The sequence below is a fragment of the Piliocolobus tephrosceles genome, chromosome 10 (assembly GCF_002776525.5).
Source record: "Piliocolobus tephrosceles isolate RC106 chromosome 10, ASM277652v3, whole genome shotgun sequence".
Classification (NCBI taxonomy): Eukaryota; Metazoa; Chordata; class Mammalia; order Primates; family Cercopithecidae; genus Piliocolobus; species Piliocolobus tephrosceles.
The window spans coordinates 73837103-73854787 of record NC_045443.1 but is presented as its reverse complement, the minus strand read 5'-3'; the positions used below and the strand labels follow the sequence as shown (position 1 = coordinate 73854787).

At 35.3% G+C, this 17685-nt stretch overlaps 1 protein-coding gene across 4 annotated transcripts in view; it reads left to right on the top strand.

Moving 5' to 3' along the window:
- Positions 1 to 17685, top strand: part of OSBPL8 (oxysterol binding protein like 8) — a 226656-nt gene that overhangs the window by 109206 nt on the left and 99765 nt on the right. For 2 of the 4 annotated variants that reach the window (XM_023217461.2, XM_023217562.3), the window contains one exon: positions 2426 to 2563. In XM_023217461.2, the coding sequence (XP_023073229.1) occupies positions 2426 to 2563 (138 nt within the window). The remainder of the gene's footprint in view (positions 1 to 2425; positions 2564 to 17685) is intronic. The other 2 variants (XM_023217626.3, XM_023217511.3) reach the window with 1 other exon arrangement.

Genomic DNA, 17685 nt, shown 5'->3' with positions numbered 1-17685 from the left:
TCTATCTACTTTTCCAATATTGATGACTAGTTGATAACCTCCTATGGTGAACTGAGTAATTTATTTTCCCTATTTCTGTTGTATATCTGAACTCCATGTATGTATGTGTCTGTTTCTGAAAGCTGTCTGCTATGTTCTTTAGGTCAGTTTATCTCTCTGCATCAGTACCATACATTTAAAATTATTTTTTAATAATTATTTTTAGGAATCAAGTGAATCTTGGATTTAGTAACTGAAAGAGACACCATATACTTTATGATGTTTTCAAAAAATATAAAGTTGGTTTATTGATTCATTCAATGGAATTTTATTGAACATCTTTAGTATGGTAGGAAGCAACACCTTCATTATGGCAGGAAGTTTACCAGGACTTGAGAATTTATGGGAAAATAAGGCAGTCAAAACTTCCTTCTCTCATGGAATTTGATGTCTACTGGAGGAAGACAAGCAATAAATAAACTATATTATTTCAGATAATGATAGGAGCTACAATGAAAATCATGTAGGGTAAAGTAATAGAGTATAACTGTGAAGTGGTGGGTACTAACCCTAAAAAAAAAAAATGCTTAATTGTGCTATATTAAAATTAAGAACGTACTAAAAAACACCATGAAGAAACCAAAGGGCTTTTCTGAAGAGATGACATTTGAGCCCAGACAACAAATGAGAGGAGCCAATAATGTGATGATCTGGGGTAGGAATATTCCAGGTAGAAAGAACAAGAGATATAAAGCCCTGTGACTGGGGCAAAAGATGGCCTTTCTTGAGGAAATACCAAGAAGACTATTATGGCAGGAGCTTATGATTTTGAAAGATTGCTCAGTAAGAGAAAGAGAAAAATAAAAACACATCTAAGGTTTTGGCCTGAGAAAGTAGTGGCAGGGGAGTAGTGATGGCACAAACTGAGATTGGGGAGAGGCAGGTTTGGAGGATGAGCAGAATCAAAAATTACATTCTATATAAATTTGAGATGCCTGTAAATAAGAAGTGATTATAAGGCAGGCAATTGGGTATGTAAGTTTGAGTTTAGTGGGGGATATGAAGTTGGGAGTCATCAGTCTATTTTTTTAAATTGACTTGGAAAAATAATTTTTTATATTTTGGATGAAAAGTGCAGTGTTTTTATATTTTTACTTTGGAATCTAAGGAGCTGAAATAAAATTTTGAGAACTGTCACAATAGAAAACATTTTAGACCAATTAGATTTAAAGGACATGATGATAAAAAGGTGAATGTGAAATTCTGAATGTCTGTGTTGACAAATAAAACCTATGGTGGAGACCAAATCATCTTTTTTTTTGGGACGGAGTTTTGCTCTTGTTGCCCAGGCTGGAGTGTAATGGCACAATCTCTGCTCGCTGCAACCTCCGCCCCCCGGGTTCAAGCAATTCTCCTGCCTCAGCCTCCCTAGTAGCTGGGATTACAGGCGTGCCAACACGTCCACCTAATTTTTATAGTTTTAGTAGATACTGCGTTTCGCCACGTTGGCCAGGATGGTCTCGAACTCCTGGCCTCTGGTGATCCACCTACCTTGGCTTGCCAAAGTGCTAGTAAATCGTCCTTTCTTAAGATGAAACTTGAGTTTTTATAGGCTGAAAGCATAGGAATATAAAATGAAAGAATGTGGAGATCTTCAGGTACTTTGGACTTGGCAGTTTACCCTGTTTTCATTGAGTGTTTTCACTTTGTTTCTGCTCTCTGAAACTGGGCCTGGCTCACTGTTACTGAGCAATAGATAGTAGGATGGCCAAATGGGTGAGAAGCAACTTCAAAGCACTACTTAAATTGGTTATTGGGGCAGCAAGCTTTAAGAGACAGACTTTGGAACCAAATGATTCTGAGTTAGAATCTTGCCTCTATTACTTACTGTTTAGCCTTAGGCAAGGGAATCTCTGACCCTCAAGTTTCCCCCTCTCTAAAACAGTTATCATACCGACTTTTCATGAAAATTAGAAATTAGAGTAGAAATTCTAGTGAATGTCAAATATTATTTTATACTGCTAGTAATTTGTAGTTTTTCTGATTACTAATGAGGCTGAGTATCTATATATATTTATTGACCATTTGTTTTTTTTTTTTGGGAAATGACTCTTTTGCTTATTGTTTTGTTGGTAAATATAGAGTAAATAAATAGCACAATGGAAGGCACACAGTAAACCTTAGGCCTTTCATTATCAGTTTCATTATTATAATGTCTATAATTTGTATATTTGACTCAAACATACCTGTTAGTCAATTCTTCTTGGATCAATAACAAACCAACATGAAAACAAGATGACTATGAGAATTTATTAAAGTATTGAGTTGGTAACATGAATATAACCACCAAGGCCATTTCGGTTATGATCTTATTCCATGTTGTTAACTATACTATTATGTAAATCTATGACTTTAGTACTAATTATTTTTCTCTTCTTTCCTTGAGCTGTTGTAGCAAACAGTGACGAATCTCAACTTCTGACACCAGGAAAGATGAGTCAGCGCCAAGGAAAAGAAGCTTATCCAACGCCAACCAAAGATTTGTATCAGCCATCTCTTAGTCCAGCAAGTCCTCATAGCCAGGGTAGGAAGTTGTGATTTTCATGTATTGTTTTGTTTTTGTTTTTGTTTTTGGAGGGGAGAAGGGGAGAATGACATCTGGGGACTATCATATTTTTTTTCTTTTTAACTATTTGGTTTTGTAAGGGGTTTTGTTTGTTTTGTTTAGGTCATCTATAATACTCTTGAAATGAGTACACTTTCCTTTAGACTTTCAATTTTTTTAATATTCTCCAACATACTTCATTAGTTATATCATTCATCTAATTTGGTGATTCTTACACTTTTTGGTCTCATGGTTCCTTTGTAGTCTTAAAAATTATTGAAGACTGTGAAGCACTTTTCTTTATGTGAGTTATATCTATTGATATTTATTATATTGTAAATTAAAACTAGAAATTTAAAAATTTAATCCATTTAAAAGAATAAACCGATTACATGTTAATATAAGTAACATTTTTATTAAGAATTACAAGGTTTTCTCTCCCTTTACTCCCCAAAAAGTTGATTGAGAAGGTTGGTATTGGTTTATTCCAGGATTTCTCAACCTTGGAACTGTTTTCAGGATTTCTCAACCTTGGCACTATTTTGGCCTGGACAATTTTTTGTTGTGGAGGGCTGTCCTGTGCATTATATGATGTTTAGCAGTATCCCTGGCCTCTACCCAGTAGATGTCAATAGCAGTTTCCCCAGTTGTGACAACCAGAAATGTTTCCAGATGTTGCCAAGTGTCCCTTGAGGGACAAAATCATCCATGATTAAGAACTACTTTTTGGCAGTTTTTGCAAATCCCTTTAATGTCTAACTTAAAAGACACCTGCATTTTTGTATCTCCTTCTACAGTCTGTTATGATGTGATGATCTGATTGAAGTATATGAATAAAATCTGGTCTCACGCATATATATGTATATATATGTATATAGGGAGAGAGAGAGAGAAAGAGAGAGAGCTGGAAAAGGAGGATTACATTGTTAGGTTTTATACATAATTATAGATATTCTTTGATAATATGTCAAAACTTGACTAGTAGTAATTTTCTTAATGTTAATTGCAATCTGGAAACTGAAGCGCTATGAGTACACTTTCTATACTCTTAAAATTCACTCTTGAATTTTGAATGGCTCTTTACTCATGCGTGATTTTGTAACGTCATGCATTAGTCATTTGGAAAATATTTGCTCACTGAATTATGCAGATCTTCCAAGTGTTGACACATTAAAAAATACAGTACAGAGAAGGGCTTTATGTACACTTCTCATTCTGTTGCACAGAATATTAAAATCTTGTGTACTAAAGGTTCAAGAGCAATAATTTTTACTTCTTCATCAAGAACAGCAGTAAGTGAAACTGTCATTCTTCTGTGAGTGCATGACTGAAGAATTCAGTGCCTACTACTCCAGTTTGGTGCCTCTGCCTTGATTTGTGCTAAGTTGCCAGCAGTTTTACCCAACATTGCTTTTGTGCCATCAGTGAAAATGATGACATAATGAAAAAGTATTATGAAACTAGTTTTCACCTTGCAGACCCTCTGGAAGGGTCTTTGGGTACTCTCAGAAGTTCGGGGATCACACTTTCTAATTCCTAGTTGATAAGTTTTGTATAATGGATTCTGCTTCTCAGCTGAAGTTTATTTAATCAAATGTACAGAAATCTCCTGTAGTACTACTCATAGCTGTGGTGGAAGGACTTCTGCTTTTCAAACTGAGAAATGAAATTTGGTGTTTTGAAAGTTAATGTATACTTAGGTTATTATTTTAAAAAATTAAATTTAGAGTTCTATCATACTGTGTAATTAGTCAGGTTTGATGTAACTTTATGAATTATCTTTTGAAATTTGGCTTTAGTAACTTTTTAAATGAGTGCTACCTTGTAAATAGTAAGTTACATGATCATTTTCTACTTTCTTTTTTTTTTTTTGAGACAGAGTCTCACTCTGTCACCAGACTAGAGTGCAGTGGTGCAATCTCAGCTCACTGCAACCTCGGTCTCCTGGGTTCAAGCGATTCTCCTGCCTCAGCCTCCTGACTAGCTGGGATTACAGGTGCACGCCATCATGCCCAGCTAATTTTTGTATTGTTTTGTAGAGACGGAGTTTCACCATGTTGGCCAGGATGGTCTTGATTTCTTGACCTTGTGATCCACCCACCTCAGCCTCCCAAAGTGCTGGGATTACAGGCGTGAGCCTCCGCACCTGGCCTCTACTTTATTTCAATAGAAAATGTTTTTCTAGCTATATATTAGATGGAAACACTTTCATATAGCATTGAAGGAACTATAAAAATTTTATGTAACAAGATGAAAATAATTATAACATATATTACTTAGTTGTCAGTGGTATTTTTGAAAAGTCAACATTTTTGTTGCCAAAATGCTTTTTGGAAGACTTGAAAAACGATATGTGGTACACACTCTGGTATAAATAAGCTTCATTAAGATAAAATGCTGAAACAATGCAACCGACCTGGTTTTTTTGCACTATGTACCAGAATTTTGACTGTAGTAGATATGGTTTCTCTGATTCATGTATCTGTGCACTAGAATATTTAGAGGAATTATTTAACTTAGGAGTTAATGAACCAACAAAAGGGTTAGTTACTAATAATTAAAACTACACTTGTTTATATTTATTATAAATGTTTTCAGGCAAACAGGGAAGTTAAAAAAAGAGTACAACGAACACTAATATACCCATTGTGTAGATGTAAGCAATTATTAACCTTTTGTTTTATTTGTTTCATTTATTTGGAGTACAGCATGAATATTTAGAGTAAATTACAGACCTCATTATTTACCGCAAAATACTTAATGTGTCTAAAAATGAGCACATTTTCTTATATAACCATAAAACCTTTATTACGTCTAACAAAATTGATGATAATTACTTAATATAACCTAACACCTAGTCCATATTTAAATTTCACCTAGTTTTCCCCAAATCTTTCTGCAGTGGGCTTGCTGAAACCAAATAAAGTCCATACATGTTATTTGGTTATGTCATTACGTCCTTAATCCTAAAGTGTCTCCTTGTTTACTTTTGTTTTCTTTGTCTTTGACGGGTTTAAGAAACTTGGCTGACCGGGCGCAGTGGCTCATGCCTGTAATCCCAGCACTTTGGGAGACCGAGGTGGGTGGATTACCTGAGGTCAGGAGTTCGAGACCAGCCTGGCCAACATGGTGAAACCCCATCTCTGCTAAAAATACAAAAAATTAGCTGCTCGTGGTGGCAGGCACCTGTAATCCTAGGTACTCAAGAGGCTGAGGCAGGAGAATCACTTGAACCCGGGAGGCGTAGGTTTCAGTGAGCCGAGATCGCGCCATTTGCACTCCAGCCTGGGCAATAAGAGAAAAACTCCATCTAAAAAAAAGGGATCATGGCCAATGTCCTATAGAGTGTTTGATTTTTTTAGATGTGTTTGATTGCTTCTTTGCAGTATTACTTAATTTCTCTATCTTCTATAATTTCTATAAAGTAGAAGTTAAATGCAAAGGCTTGATTGTATCTAGCTAGAGCATTTTTGGCAGGAATACTTTGTAGGGAGTGTGTAGTACTTCAGGCTGCATCACATAAGAATTCACTTAATATCTGATTGTCCTGCTGCTGCTAGTGATACAAGATTGGTAGATTTAGGTGAGGATAGCCTGATTCTCTTCATTGAAAGTTGCATCTTTTCCTTCATTATGACTTGAAAGTGAAGATAAAGGTGATATGTTTGGCACCTTGCAAAAATCCTGTCCCCGGTCAACTTTTTACTGAAAGATGTTTAAATCCTTTGATGATCATTAACTGAATCAGTTACAATATTAGGAGCTGAAAAATGGTGATTTTATAATTCTGTCGTTCTTTTTATACATGTTAATGAAATTTTTCTTCATATACGAGATCATCACTTAGGGTTACTTGGTAAATGTGAAATATAGTTAGTTCCTACAAAAAAGGTAGGCTGTGTGGGTGTTTGTTTACTGCAAAGTATTACTTTTTTGATTGAAGGCATGATGTGAAGTCTAATTCCAGTGGTGACAATTTCTTTTTGCCTTTTAAGTTTTTTTAAATCATGAGGAACTCATGGATTTTAATATATTTATTATGTTTCAATCATTGGTAAAATGAAGATAATAGTATTTAGCACATAGGGTTTTATTAGAGTTTAAAATGAATTAATATGTATATAAAGCCTAGCACCTGGTATATGATAACCACTCATGATAGCTGATATAATAATAATAACAATTATTATCATTACTGTCATCAGGATTTTAAATAAAAAATGATTCCATTTGGGTTGAAGGCTGACATTTCAGGCTTTCCTATACTTCAGTATCTTTTAGAGGCTCATTTAGAACTTCTTTTAGTATGGATGGCCCATGTTTAACCCTCTAATTTTTGCATTTAAAGCAGCCACAGTGTTAGTCATATCTTTATTTGCACTTTAACGTTCCTAGGTAAGTTTATGAATAAATTAATATTTTTAGAGTAAATTACATAATAGCTGTACTTCTTTGTTAAAGTCAACCCATTGGCTTTTTGTAAAGCAAAATACTTCCTCTGGTTTTTCCACGGAAATTCCATATCACAGTTTTCATGTGCAGGGGTTTTGTTTGAAATAAGATTATCTGTTAGCGTTTGGTCATGGTGAAGATTATCTGCTGGAGGAGATAAACCAATGTCCAGAAAACCTCTGATGTATCTATCATATCTCAAGTACTCATGACCAGCATTTTAGCTTCTGAATGGAAAGAATTAGAGTTCCAAAAGCTTATTGATAATATAGTGAATAACATTTAAAGATCCTCATGTCTCTGAGGGCTTTTATATGCAATTCTTACAAGGACTTTATGGTGTATAAATAATTATTCCCCCCATTTTACAAATGAGGAAACTGAGCAGTTGGTAAGGTTTACAAGTCTACATAGTATGTAATAGAGCTAAAATTTGAACTTAGATAAAACTCAGACTTCTTAAGTTCCAAGCAGTTTTGTCATATTTTTGGAGGTTCAAGTTTTTCAAACTTTGACTCTTGAGTATTGTGATAGAATTCCATTATGTATACAGTGCTTTGGAGATACATTTTTTTGGGGGGTGGTACCTAGGAGTGCAATTGCTGAATTGTATGGCGAGTGTTTGTTTTACTTTCTAAGAAATGGCCAAGCTGTTTTCCAAAGTAGTTGTACCATTCTTACATTCCTCTTAGGCAGTGTGTGAGCAATCCAGTGGCTCTACATCCTTGATCTTTTTTATTTTTGTCATTCCAGTAGGTGTTTAGTGGTATACTGTGGTTTCAGTTTATATTTCCCTCATTACTGATGATGTTGAGCATCTCATATACTCATTGGCCATCTTTTACATCTTCTTTTTGCGAAGTTTCATTTCATATGTTTGCCCATTTGAAAATTGTCTTGTTTGTATTATTACGTTTTAAAGATTCTTTAATACATTTTAATATCATTTTGATAGCCGTGTGTATTGAGAGTACTTTCTTCCAGTCTGGGCATGCTTTCTTATTTTCTTAATGCTTTCTTTCAAAGAGCAGAATTTCATTGATACCCAATTTATCGGTTTTTTCTATGATTCAAGCATTTTTCCTATTAAAGCAAGTTTTGCCTACTCTAAAGTTGCAAAGGATACTTTCTGTGTTTTCTTTTAGAAGTTATAAAGTGTCAAGGCTCCGATTTATCTCTTTATTTTTATTCTTACTTTTACCATCTTGGTTAGATCTCTGTCATTTTATGCCTGCATTACTGAGTAGTTCCATAGCCTCCTAACTGCTATTAGAACCTTGCCCTCCAGCATTCCAGTTCATCTTTCTTAACAAAACAACCAAACAAAAAATTAATTTTTACATATTTTGGTGAGATTATGATGGGTTCAGGGTTCTTATAGGTGTATATGACCAAAGAACACATGGATCCTATGAAGTAGATCTCTGAGGGAAATAATATGAATAAAAGAAAAATATAAGATTTTAAATGAAAGTACCACTTTTTTTTTTATTAAAGCTTTTAACTATAAAGAACTAGTGCGATGGCTACATTTATGTCACTCTCATTCTCAAAAAGGCAGTGGTTTACTGTTGCTTAGAGCAGTAGCACCTAAGTCTGGCTGTATCTGAGTCACCTGGAAGCTTTGCTTAGATATGGATTTCACTCCATTCTTTCAGAATCTCTAAGGGTGAGGCTCAGTAACATAATGTGTTTATAAAGCTCTCCAAGTGTGTCTGATGTAGCAACATTTGGACCAGCAAGTGGAAACCAGCAATTGAGAGCATAAATTTAGGCTTCCATAATCTTTAGTAGTCAAGGTTCTTAGTATGTCTGATTTTACTGTACTCTTCCAATTTCATCTTGTTTTTCTCATCGTCATGGACCCGGCTAGATAGCTTTCTTCACTGTTTCCCAGTGAGACTGTACTTTCATTTGTGCTGGTCTTCTATTGTGGAATATGCTTCTCCTTTCCACTTGCTTATCCAAATACTTCTCATTCTTGAAGGTGTAGTTTAAATCTGTTCTCTTTTATAAGGCTTTCTTAGGTGATACTGTTATCTCAGTTTTCAAAATTCTTATATCACTGCTTTGGGGATTTCACAACGTGCTGCTTTATATTGTTACTATAATAGGTATGTTTGATTTCTTCAAGCAGTGTTGTAAAAAGAGTTAAATGCCTTAAATTACATGCATAATAAATGAATGATTGCTTACCATCAATTTAAGAATTTCATCTATTCTCATTCATGTTTCTAGCTGAATCTCTATCATGTGTGTTGACTCATACCACTTAATGTAGCTTATCATTCTTTAAAAGCAGTTTTGAAGTTTTTTGCACTCTGGTTTTGTTCTATCGTTTTAGTATTTTTTTTTAAGAGCTGGGGAGACTGATTCCCCTTACCCCACACACACCAAAATACATTTTTATTTGTTATATGTTTCGATTATGGTGAATTGGATTATTCAAAAAATTGTGTATTTTCTAGATTGTTTTCCTTATTCAAAGGCTTAGTATCAGTTTACTTTAAAATAATTTTACCTTAAGTATAATTATAGTCTCTTAAAGAAGATGGTATTTGTTTTGATTTATTTGAGCCAAACATATTTCAATTGTTTATTAAGAAAGACAGATATGTAAGGGCCGGGTGCAGTGTCTCATCCCTATAATAGCAGAACTTTGGGAGGCCGAGGTGGGCGGATCTCCTGAGGTCAGGTATTTGAGACCAGCCTGGCCAACGTGGTGAAACCATCTTTACTAAAAATATTAAAATTAGCCAGGCGTGGTGGTGCATGCCTGTAGTCCCAGCTACTTGGGAGGCTGAGGAAGGAGAATCACTTGAACTTGGGAGGCAGAGGTTACAGTGAGCCAAGATAGCGCCACTGCATGCCAGCCTTGGTGACAGAGCGAGACTGTCTCAGAAAAATAAAAAAGACAGAAATGTATATTAATTAGGTTCGCTTTTACCCTTTCCTTCTCTGCATTTAAGGACAATGCCAAAGGAGCCTGGAGACTAAATTATAGCTCATCTCATGGGCAAATAGGCAATTCTGTGTCATGTTTGAGATTCTTATCAAAGCTTCATGAAATACTGTAACTTACCCTGTAACTACTCTTTCGTTCTTGGTTGTAAAAAGCTATTTTGTATGTTTTTATTTTTTAAAATAATCTTTCAGTTATAGTGCTTTGTGAGAGAATATATAGTATTGCTTTACTAAAACTTAAATGAGTCAATTTCAAAATAATTTTTAAGTCTTTAAAATTTTAAAACTTTTAAAACAAAAACTTGAACCTGCTTAATCAGTTTTATCAAAATTAACAGACTCTGCTTGGTTTAGCTAGGCTTGAATTAAAATATCTATTTTTAGTTTTGTGTCTCTTATCTCTTAGTACATTCTCTTAAACCTGCAGAGTCCCTTCACTTTAAATGCTCTAGCAGCACTAAAAATATAAGTCAGTATCCACTACCTCATAGAAAACATCAAAGGAGATTTTCTTTCATACAATTTGCTAATGTGAAGATACTGTACCAGATTCCTCAGGGTGACAGCATTAGATATTACTGGTTAGACATTCGGAGTGCCTTCATTTAAGTGGTTCACAGATAAGAAAGACCTAGAAATCACTTTCCTCCATGAATCGAAGCAGTTCCTCCTGTCTTGTTAAGATATTTCTAGTATCAGTTCTGAACATACATGGGACTGTACTATACACATATAACAAATGTGTTCTTGAATATACTATATTTTGGAAAATTGTTTTACCCGAAAGAGGGCTTGTAGTTAGACCCACCCCTCCATTATCTTTAATTTCCCCCTCAAATGCTGTGCTTTGGTTTGTAGCCAGAGGTTGTTTCTTTAGAGGTAGTATAATTACAGATTATGCTAACTTTCATCTGAGTTTTAAAATCCTTAATGCATTAAATATCTGTAATTTAGATTTCAAGTTATTTTTTAAAATAGGCTGTTTTCTGATTTGAAGTTCCTTGTCTTTGGGTAGTTGCTTCATAGAACTATGAAAATACCTATTGAATAATGAAAGAGAATATAATATTTGGCAAATTCAGAATATAAAAATAAAATCTTTTTAAAAATCTCTTATAAAATGTTATGGTACCTTTGTTCAACTGTTCCTATATTCCTACAGGAGAAACTGAAATACTTCGAAAGCATTTATTGAAAAGTAAGAATGAATAATTCAGCTTTAATTATCTTTACAAAGATGGGGGCAACTGTCTTATTCTTGCCAGGCCTTATTAATTGCTTCTTTAACAAAGCAGAAAGGTGAACATTAAGAACACCACAGAATTTTTTTTAATAATTTTTAATTTTTGTGGGTACACAGTAGGTGTAAATGTTTATGGGGTACATTAGATGTTTTTATACAGGCCTGCAATGCCTAATAATCACATCATGGAAAATATGCATTTCCTCGAGCATTTATCCTTTGTGTTACAGACAATCAATTATACTCTTTTAGTTACTTTAAAATGTAGAATTAAATTATAATTGAATATAGTCACCCTGTTGTGCTATCAAATACTAGGCTGTATTCATTCATGCTATTTTTTTGTACCTATTAAGTGTCCTTAGCTCCCCTCACCCCACCCTCTCACTACTCTTCCCAATCTCCGGTAACCATCCTTCTAGTCTGCATCTCCATGGGTTCAATCGTTTCGATTTTAAGATATCACAAATGAATATTTTTTTCTTGAAAAAATGTTCTTTTATATATCTTTTTTTAACTTAATATAACATTAAAAAAGGATCAACTATTACCTGTATTCGTTTCTCAGCTCTTTTCTGTTGGGATTTAACCTTCTAGGTTTTGCAAGTTGGACAGATTGAGATCTCCTTTTAGCAAGAGTGGTAAAAGTTTTATCTGTAGAGTTGACTACTACAATTTTGTTTTTCTTATATGAGGCCTAGAGAGGACTTTCTGTATTTTTAATAAATGTGCAGCCAAGTAATATCAGTAGAATTATTAAGTAATGTTTGTATAATTTTTGAGAGAAAGCAAACAGATTCATAGAATTTTTTCTTTTTCTTCTTTTTTTTGGTTGTTGTAACTTTGAAGATATGTAAACTTAATTTAAGAATGAAACAATGAAATCTTAGCAAGTTGATCTCTTTTGAATTCAGTATTCAAACTACTGGGGAATTCAGTATTTTTCGAGTCTCCTCTATCAAGCTGGCTTTCTTTTAGCCTGCTTGTAAATAGTCCTGTAGTAGAAAGCAAGTGCAAAGATGATTTTCGCAGCTCCTGCCCACATGAGTTTAATTTGTAATTGGGAAATATAGGGGAAAGAAGTAGGGAAACATTGTAAGGAAATATGAAAACTTAATGTAAGCGAACTTTCAGTTCCAGTAACATAGCAAAGTAGATATTCAGAAAAAATCCTTCTAGTAAGAACATCAAAATACTAAGTAAAATGTCTTAGAAATTTAAGATGTGAGTTGTCAGTAAAATAAGGGAATTAACAGGAAGGGCAGAATTATTGAGAAAGCGGGACTCCAGAGGTGATGAGATCTGGAGCCAGCATCTACTAATTTCTGAAGGTCTAAAGCTTGAGTTCTAGCAAGAGAAAGGAGTAAAAGACTGTGGCCCATTCATGATGGAAATTTGGATTGAAGATTTCTCCTCATAAAATTAGAGGTCCTGAAGGGTAACGTACTTAGTTAATGAACTGGGAAACATACCCACAGAGGAAGACTATATTTGCCTGTCTTGGTCTTGATTCTAGGTCAAATGATGGGAGGGGAGAGTCTTCCTTGAGAAATTCTAAGCACAAGCACATGTTTATATGAGTTTAGGGTCAAAATCCATATTATCTCTGTGGCAAAAACACCCTTCAGTTTAGTTCAAAACAATTTGGGCTATTAGTATGCACAAGTGCCTGCAAGAATTGGCACAAGTCTTCGTTCTTTAGAGAAGAGTATTTTAAACACAGACTTCAAAGAAGTATATATGAGCCCATAATTTAAAATCAATAAAAAATTAAAATGAGATACCATTGTGTACCTATAAGAAAGAATAGCTTAAAATCCAAAATGCTGTCACCACCAGATGCTGGCGGTGATGTGAAAAAAAAAATCGTCAACACGTGGGATAACAAACCATTGTCAGAGAGAATTCACATGAAGTACCTACTGTGCATTTGTATAAAGTCTGCATCAGTTTGAACTATCAGTTGCAGAATGAAATTTAATGGGTGAGCGTCATTTTTAAAAGAGATAATGCTGAGGATCTTTCAGAATTCTTGAAAGACAACAACTGTCTGATTAAAGAGGCCCCACAATTTCCAAGCAGGAAATCTGAGAAATAATAGCCTTAATGTTGGTACTTGGCAAGAAGAAAGGCTCAGAAGTAAGGAACTAGAAAAAGAATAATAGAATAAACCCAAAGTACACAGGGAAGGAAATAATAATAAAGATAATAAGTTAATTAAATAGAAGACAAGACACAGTTGAGATCACAGTTGGTGGTTGTTTGAAAAGGCTAGTAAAATTGTCAAACCTTTGGCAAGCTTAAGCGGAAAAAGAAACATTAGGAATGAAAGGGGACACAACTAAAAATACAAGTAGATGTTTAAAAGATATTATAAACAACTTTAAGCCAATAAATTTCAAAAATTTAATGAAATGAACAGATTTCTGGAAAGATGATTTCCCAAAACTGACTCCGTAATTAGAAAATTCTAGTGATTTTTATAATCTTTAAAGTCACCTAATTAGTAATACAGATTACTTTTACAAAGAAAACATGAAGCTCAGGTTTACGAACAAATTCTACCAAACCTTTAGGGGAAAAATAAAAAGTTTAATTTCACATTAGTACTGTATTTCATTAATTATAAAAACACTCTCCCCCTCAGCACATACATATTCTGTCATCTCTGAAATTCAGTTGAATCTTAAATTGATGGTGTTTTACAATCTCTGTTGGTCATTGTTATTGTTAAACACTGTTTTTTTTAATCATTCTGAGTTTGGGATGTGTGCTATCTATCTTTTTTGTTGTTGTTGTTGGAGATGGAGTCTGTCTCTGTCGCCCAGGCTGGTGTGCAGTGGCACAATCTTGACTCAGTGCAACCTCTGCCTCCCGGGTTCAAGCGATTCTCCAGCCTCGGCCTCCTGAGTAGCTGGGATTGCAGGCGTGCACCACCATGCCCAGCTAATTTTTGTATTTTTAGTAAAGATGGGGTTTCACCATGTTGGCCAGGCTGGTCTCGATCTCCTGACCTCGTGATCCACACACCTTGGCCTCCCAAAGTGCTAGGATTACAAGCGTGAGCCACCACATCTGGCCTGTGTGCTATATATCTTATAATTGCCATCAGTCTCTCCACCTCTCCCCGTATTTTATGACCTCTCTGAAGTCAGGAATATAGCCTGTAGTTGGTGACATCTTAGAACTGATAAAATGAAAAAAAGAAACATTCCTTAAATCAGGCTTTTATATGAGAAGCAGACAGGGACATTGCAAGAGAAAAAAATTATAAGACATTTATTGTTCATGAACCTAGATGCAGAAATTCAAAAATTATTAGCAAACTGAATCTAGCAAGGTAAGCATTGTACTCACATCAGGTTGTTCCAGTAGTGCAAGGATGGGTTTGGTATTAGAAAATCTATGATTTCCACTTAACACTTTAACAAATTAAAGAAGAAAAACTGTTATCATCCTACTAATAAGGAAAACATATTTGAAAATTTTAACATCTAGTCACAATAAAAACTCTTAGCAAACTAGGAATAGACGGGATCTGTCCTAACCTTGTGAAGTTAGAATCTAGAACAAGAAAAAGGTGTGGACTATTTACACTTCATCTCAGATATTTCAAATTTAGCCAGTGAATACAAAGTAAAGGAAGAAACAAACTAATAACTGTTCTCTACAGACCCCCTAATTGACATAGAAATCATTAAAATTATTAAGAAGTTAGTTAGGCATGGTGTAGTCCCAGCTACTTGGGAGGCTAAGGTGGGAGGATTGCTTGAGTACAGGAAGGTCGAAGTTACAGTGAGCCGTAATCACATCACTGCCCTCCAGCATGAGCGACAGAGTCAGACCCTGCCTCAAAAAATATATATATTATTAAGAAGTTACTGAATGTATGTTAACTGCAGTTCTGTAGACCCATAACAAGTGGTTAGCAAAATGTGATTCAAGATACACTACTTAAAATAACAGAAAATATGTTACACAACAATAAGTCTAATAAGAGACGTGAAATATCTTTTTTTTTTTTTTATTTATTATACTTTAAGTTCTAGGGTACATGTGCATAACGTGCAGGTTTGTTACATATGTATATAAGTGCCATGTTGGTGTGCTGCACCCATCAACTCATCAGCACCCATCAATTCGTCATTTATATCAGGTATAACTCCCCAATGCAATCCCTCCCTCCCCCCCCTCCCCATGATAAGCCCCATTGTGTGATGTTCCCCTTCCCGAGTCCAAGTGAGCTCATTGTTCAGTTCCCACCTATGAGTGAGAACATGTGGTGTTTGGTTTTCTCTTCTTGTGATAGTTTGCTAAGAATGATGGTTTCCAGCTGCATCCATGTCCCTACAAAGGACGCAAACTCATCCTTTTTTATGGCTGCATAGTATTCCATGGTGTATATGTGCCACATTTTCTTAATCCAGTCTGTCACTGATGGACATTTGGGTTGATTCCAAGTCTTTGCTATTGTGAATAGTGCCGCAATAAACATACGTGTGCATGTGTCTTTGTAGTAGCATAATTTATAATCCTTTGGGTATATACCCAGTAGTGGGATGGCTGGGTCATATGGTACATCTAGTTCTAGATCCTTGAGGAATCGCCATACTGTTTTCCATAATGGTTGAACTAGTTTACAATCCCACCAACAGTGTAAAAGTGTTCCTATTTCTCCACATCCTCTCCAACACCTATTGTTTCCTGATTTTTTAATGATTGCCATTCTAACTGGTGTGAGATGGTATCTCATTGTGGTTTTGATTTGCATTTCTCTGATGGCCAGTGATGATGAGCATTTTTTCATGTGTCTGTTGGCTGTATGAATGTCTTCTTTTGAGAAATGTCTGTTCATATCCTTTCCCCACTTTTTGATGGGGTTGTTTGTTTTTTTCTTATATATTTGTTTGAGTTCTTTGTAGATTCTGGAAATTAGCCCTTTGTCAGATGAGTAGATTGCAAAAATTTTCTCCCATTCTGTAGGTTGCCTGTTCACTCTGATGGTAGTTTCGTTTGCTGTGGAGAAGCTCTTTAGTTTAATGAGATCCCATTTGTCAATTTTGGCTTTTGTTGCCATTGCTTTTGGTGTTTTAGACATGAAGTCCTTGCCCATGCCTATGTCCTGAATGGTACTACCTAGATTTTCTTCTAGGGTTTTTATGGTATTAGGTCTAACATTTAAGTCTCTAATCCATCTTGAATTAATCTTCATATAAGGAGTAAGGAAAGGATCTAGTTTCAGCTTTCTACTTATGGCTAGCCAATTTTCCCAGCACCATTTATTAAATAGGGAATCCTTTCCCCATTTCTTGTTTTTGTCAGGTTTGTCAAAGATCAGATGGTTGTAGATGTGTGGCATTATTTCTGAGGACTCCGTTCTGTTCCATTGGTCTATATCTCTGTTTTGGTACCAGTACCATGCTGTTTTGGTTACTGTAGCCTTGTAGTATAGTTTGAAGTCAGGTAGCGTGACGCCTCCGGCTTTGTCCTTTTGACTTAGGATTGTCTTGGCAATGCGGGCTCTTTTTTGGTTCCATATGAACTTTAAAGCAGTTTTTTCCAATTCTGTGAAGAAACTCATTGGTAGCTTGATGGGGATGGCATTGAATCTATAAATAACCTTGGGCAGTATGGCCATTTTCACGATATTGATTCTTCCTATCCATGAGCATGGTATGTTCTTCCATTTGTTTGTGTCCTCTTTGATTTCACTGAGCAGTGGTTTGTAGTTCTCCTTGAAGAGGTCCTTTACATCCCTTGTAAGTTGGATTCCTAGGTATTTTATTCTCTTTGAAGCAATTGTGAATGGAAGTTCATTCCTGATTTGGCTCTCTGCTTGTCTGTTACTGGTGTATAAGAATGCTTGTGATTTTTGCACATTAATTTTGTATCCTGAGACTTTGCTGAAGTTGCTTATCAGCTTAAGAAGATTTTGGGCTGAGACGATGGGGTTTTCTAAATACACAATCATGTCATCTGCAAACAGGGACAATTTGACTTCCTCTTTTCCTAACTGAATACCCTTGATTTCTTTCTCTTGCCTGATTGCCCTAGCCAGAACTTCCAACACTATGTTGAATAGGAGTGGTGAGAGAGGGCATCCCTGTCTTGTGCCAGTTTTCAAAGGGAATTTTTCCAGTTTTTGCCCATTCAGTATGATATTAGCTGTGGGTTTGTCATAAATAGCTCTTATTATTTTGAGGTACGTTCCATCAATACCGAATTTGTTGAGCGTTTTTAGCATGAAGGGCTGTTGAATTTTGTCAAAAGCCTTTTCTGCATCTATTGAGATAATCATGTGGTTCTTGTCTTTGGTTCTGTTGATATGCTGGATTACGTTGATTGATTTGCGAATGTTGAACCAGCCTTGCATCCCAGGGATGAAGCCCACTTGATCATGGTGGATAAGCTTTTTGATGTGCTGCTGAATCCGGTTTGCCAG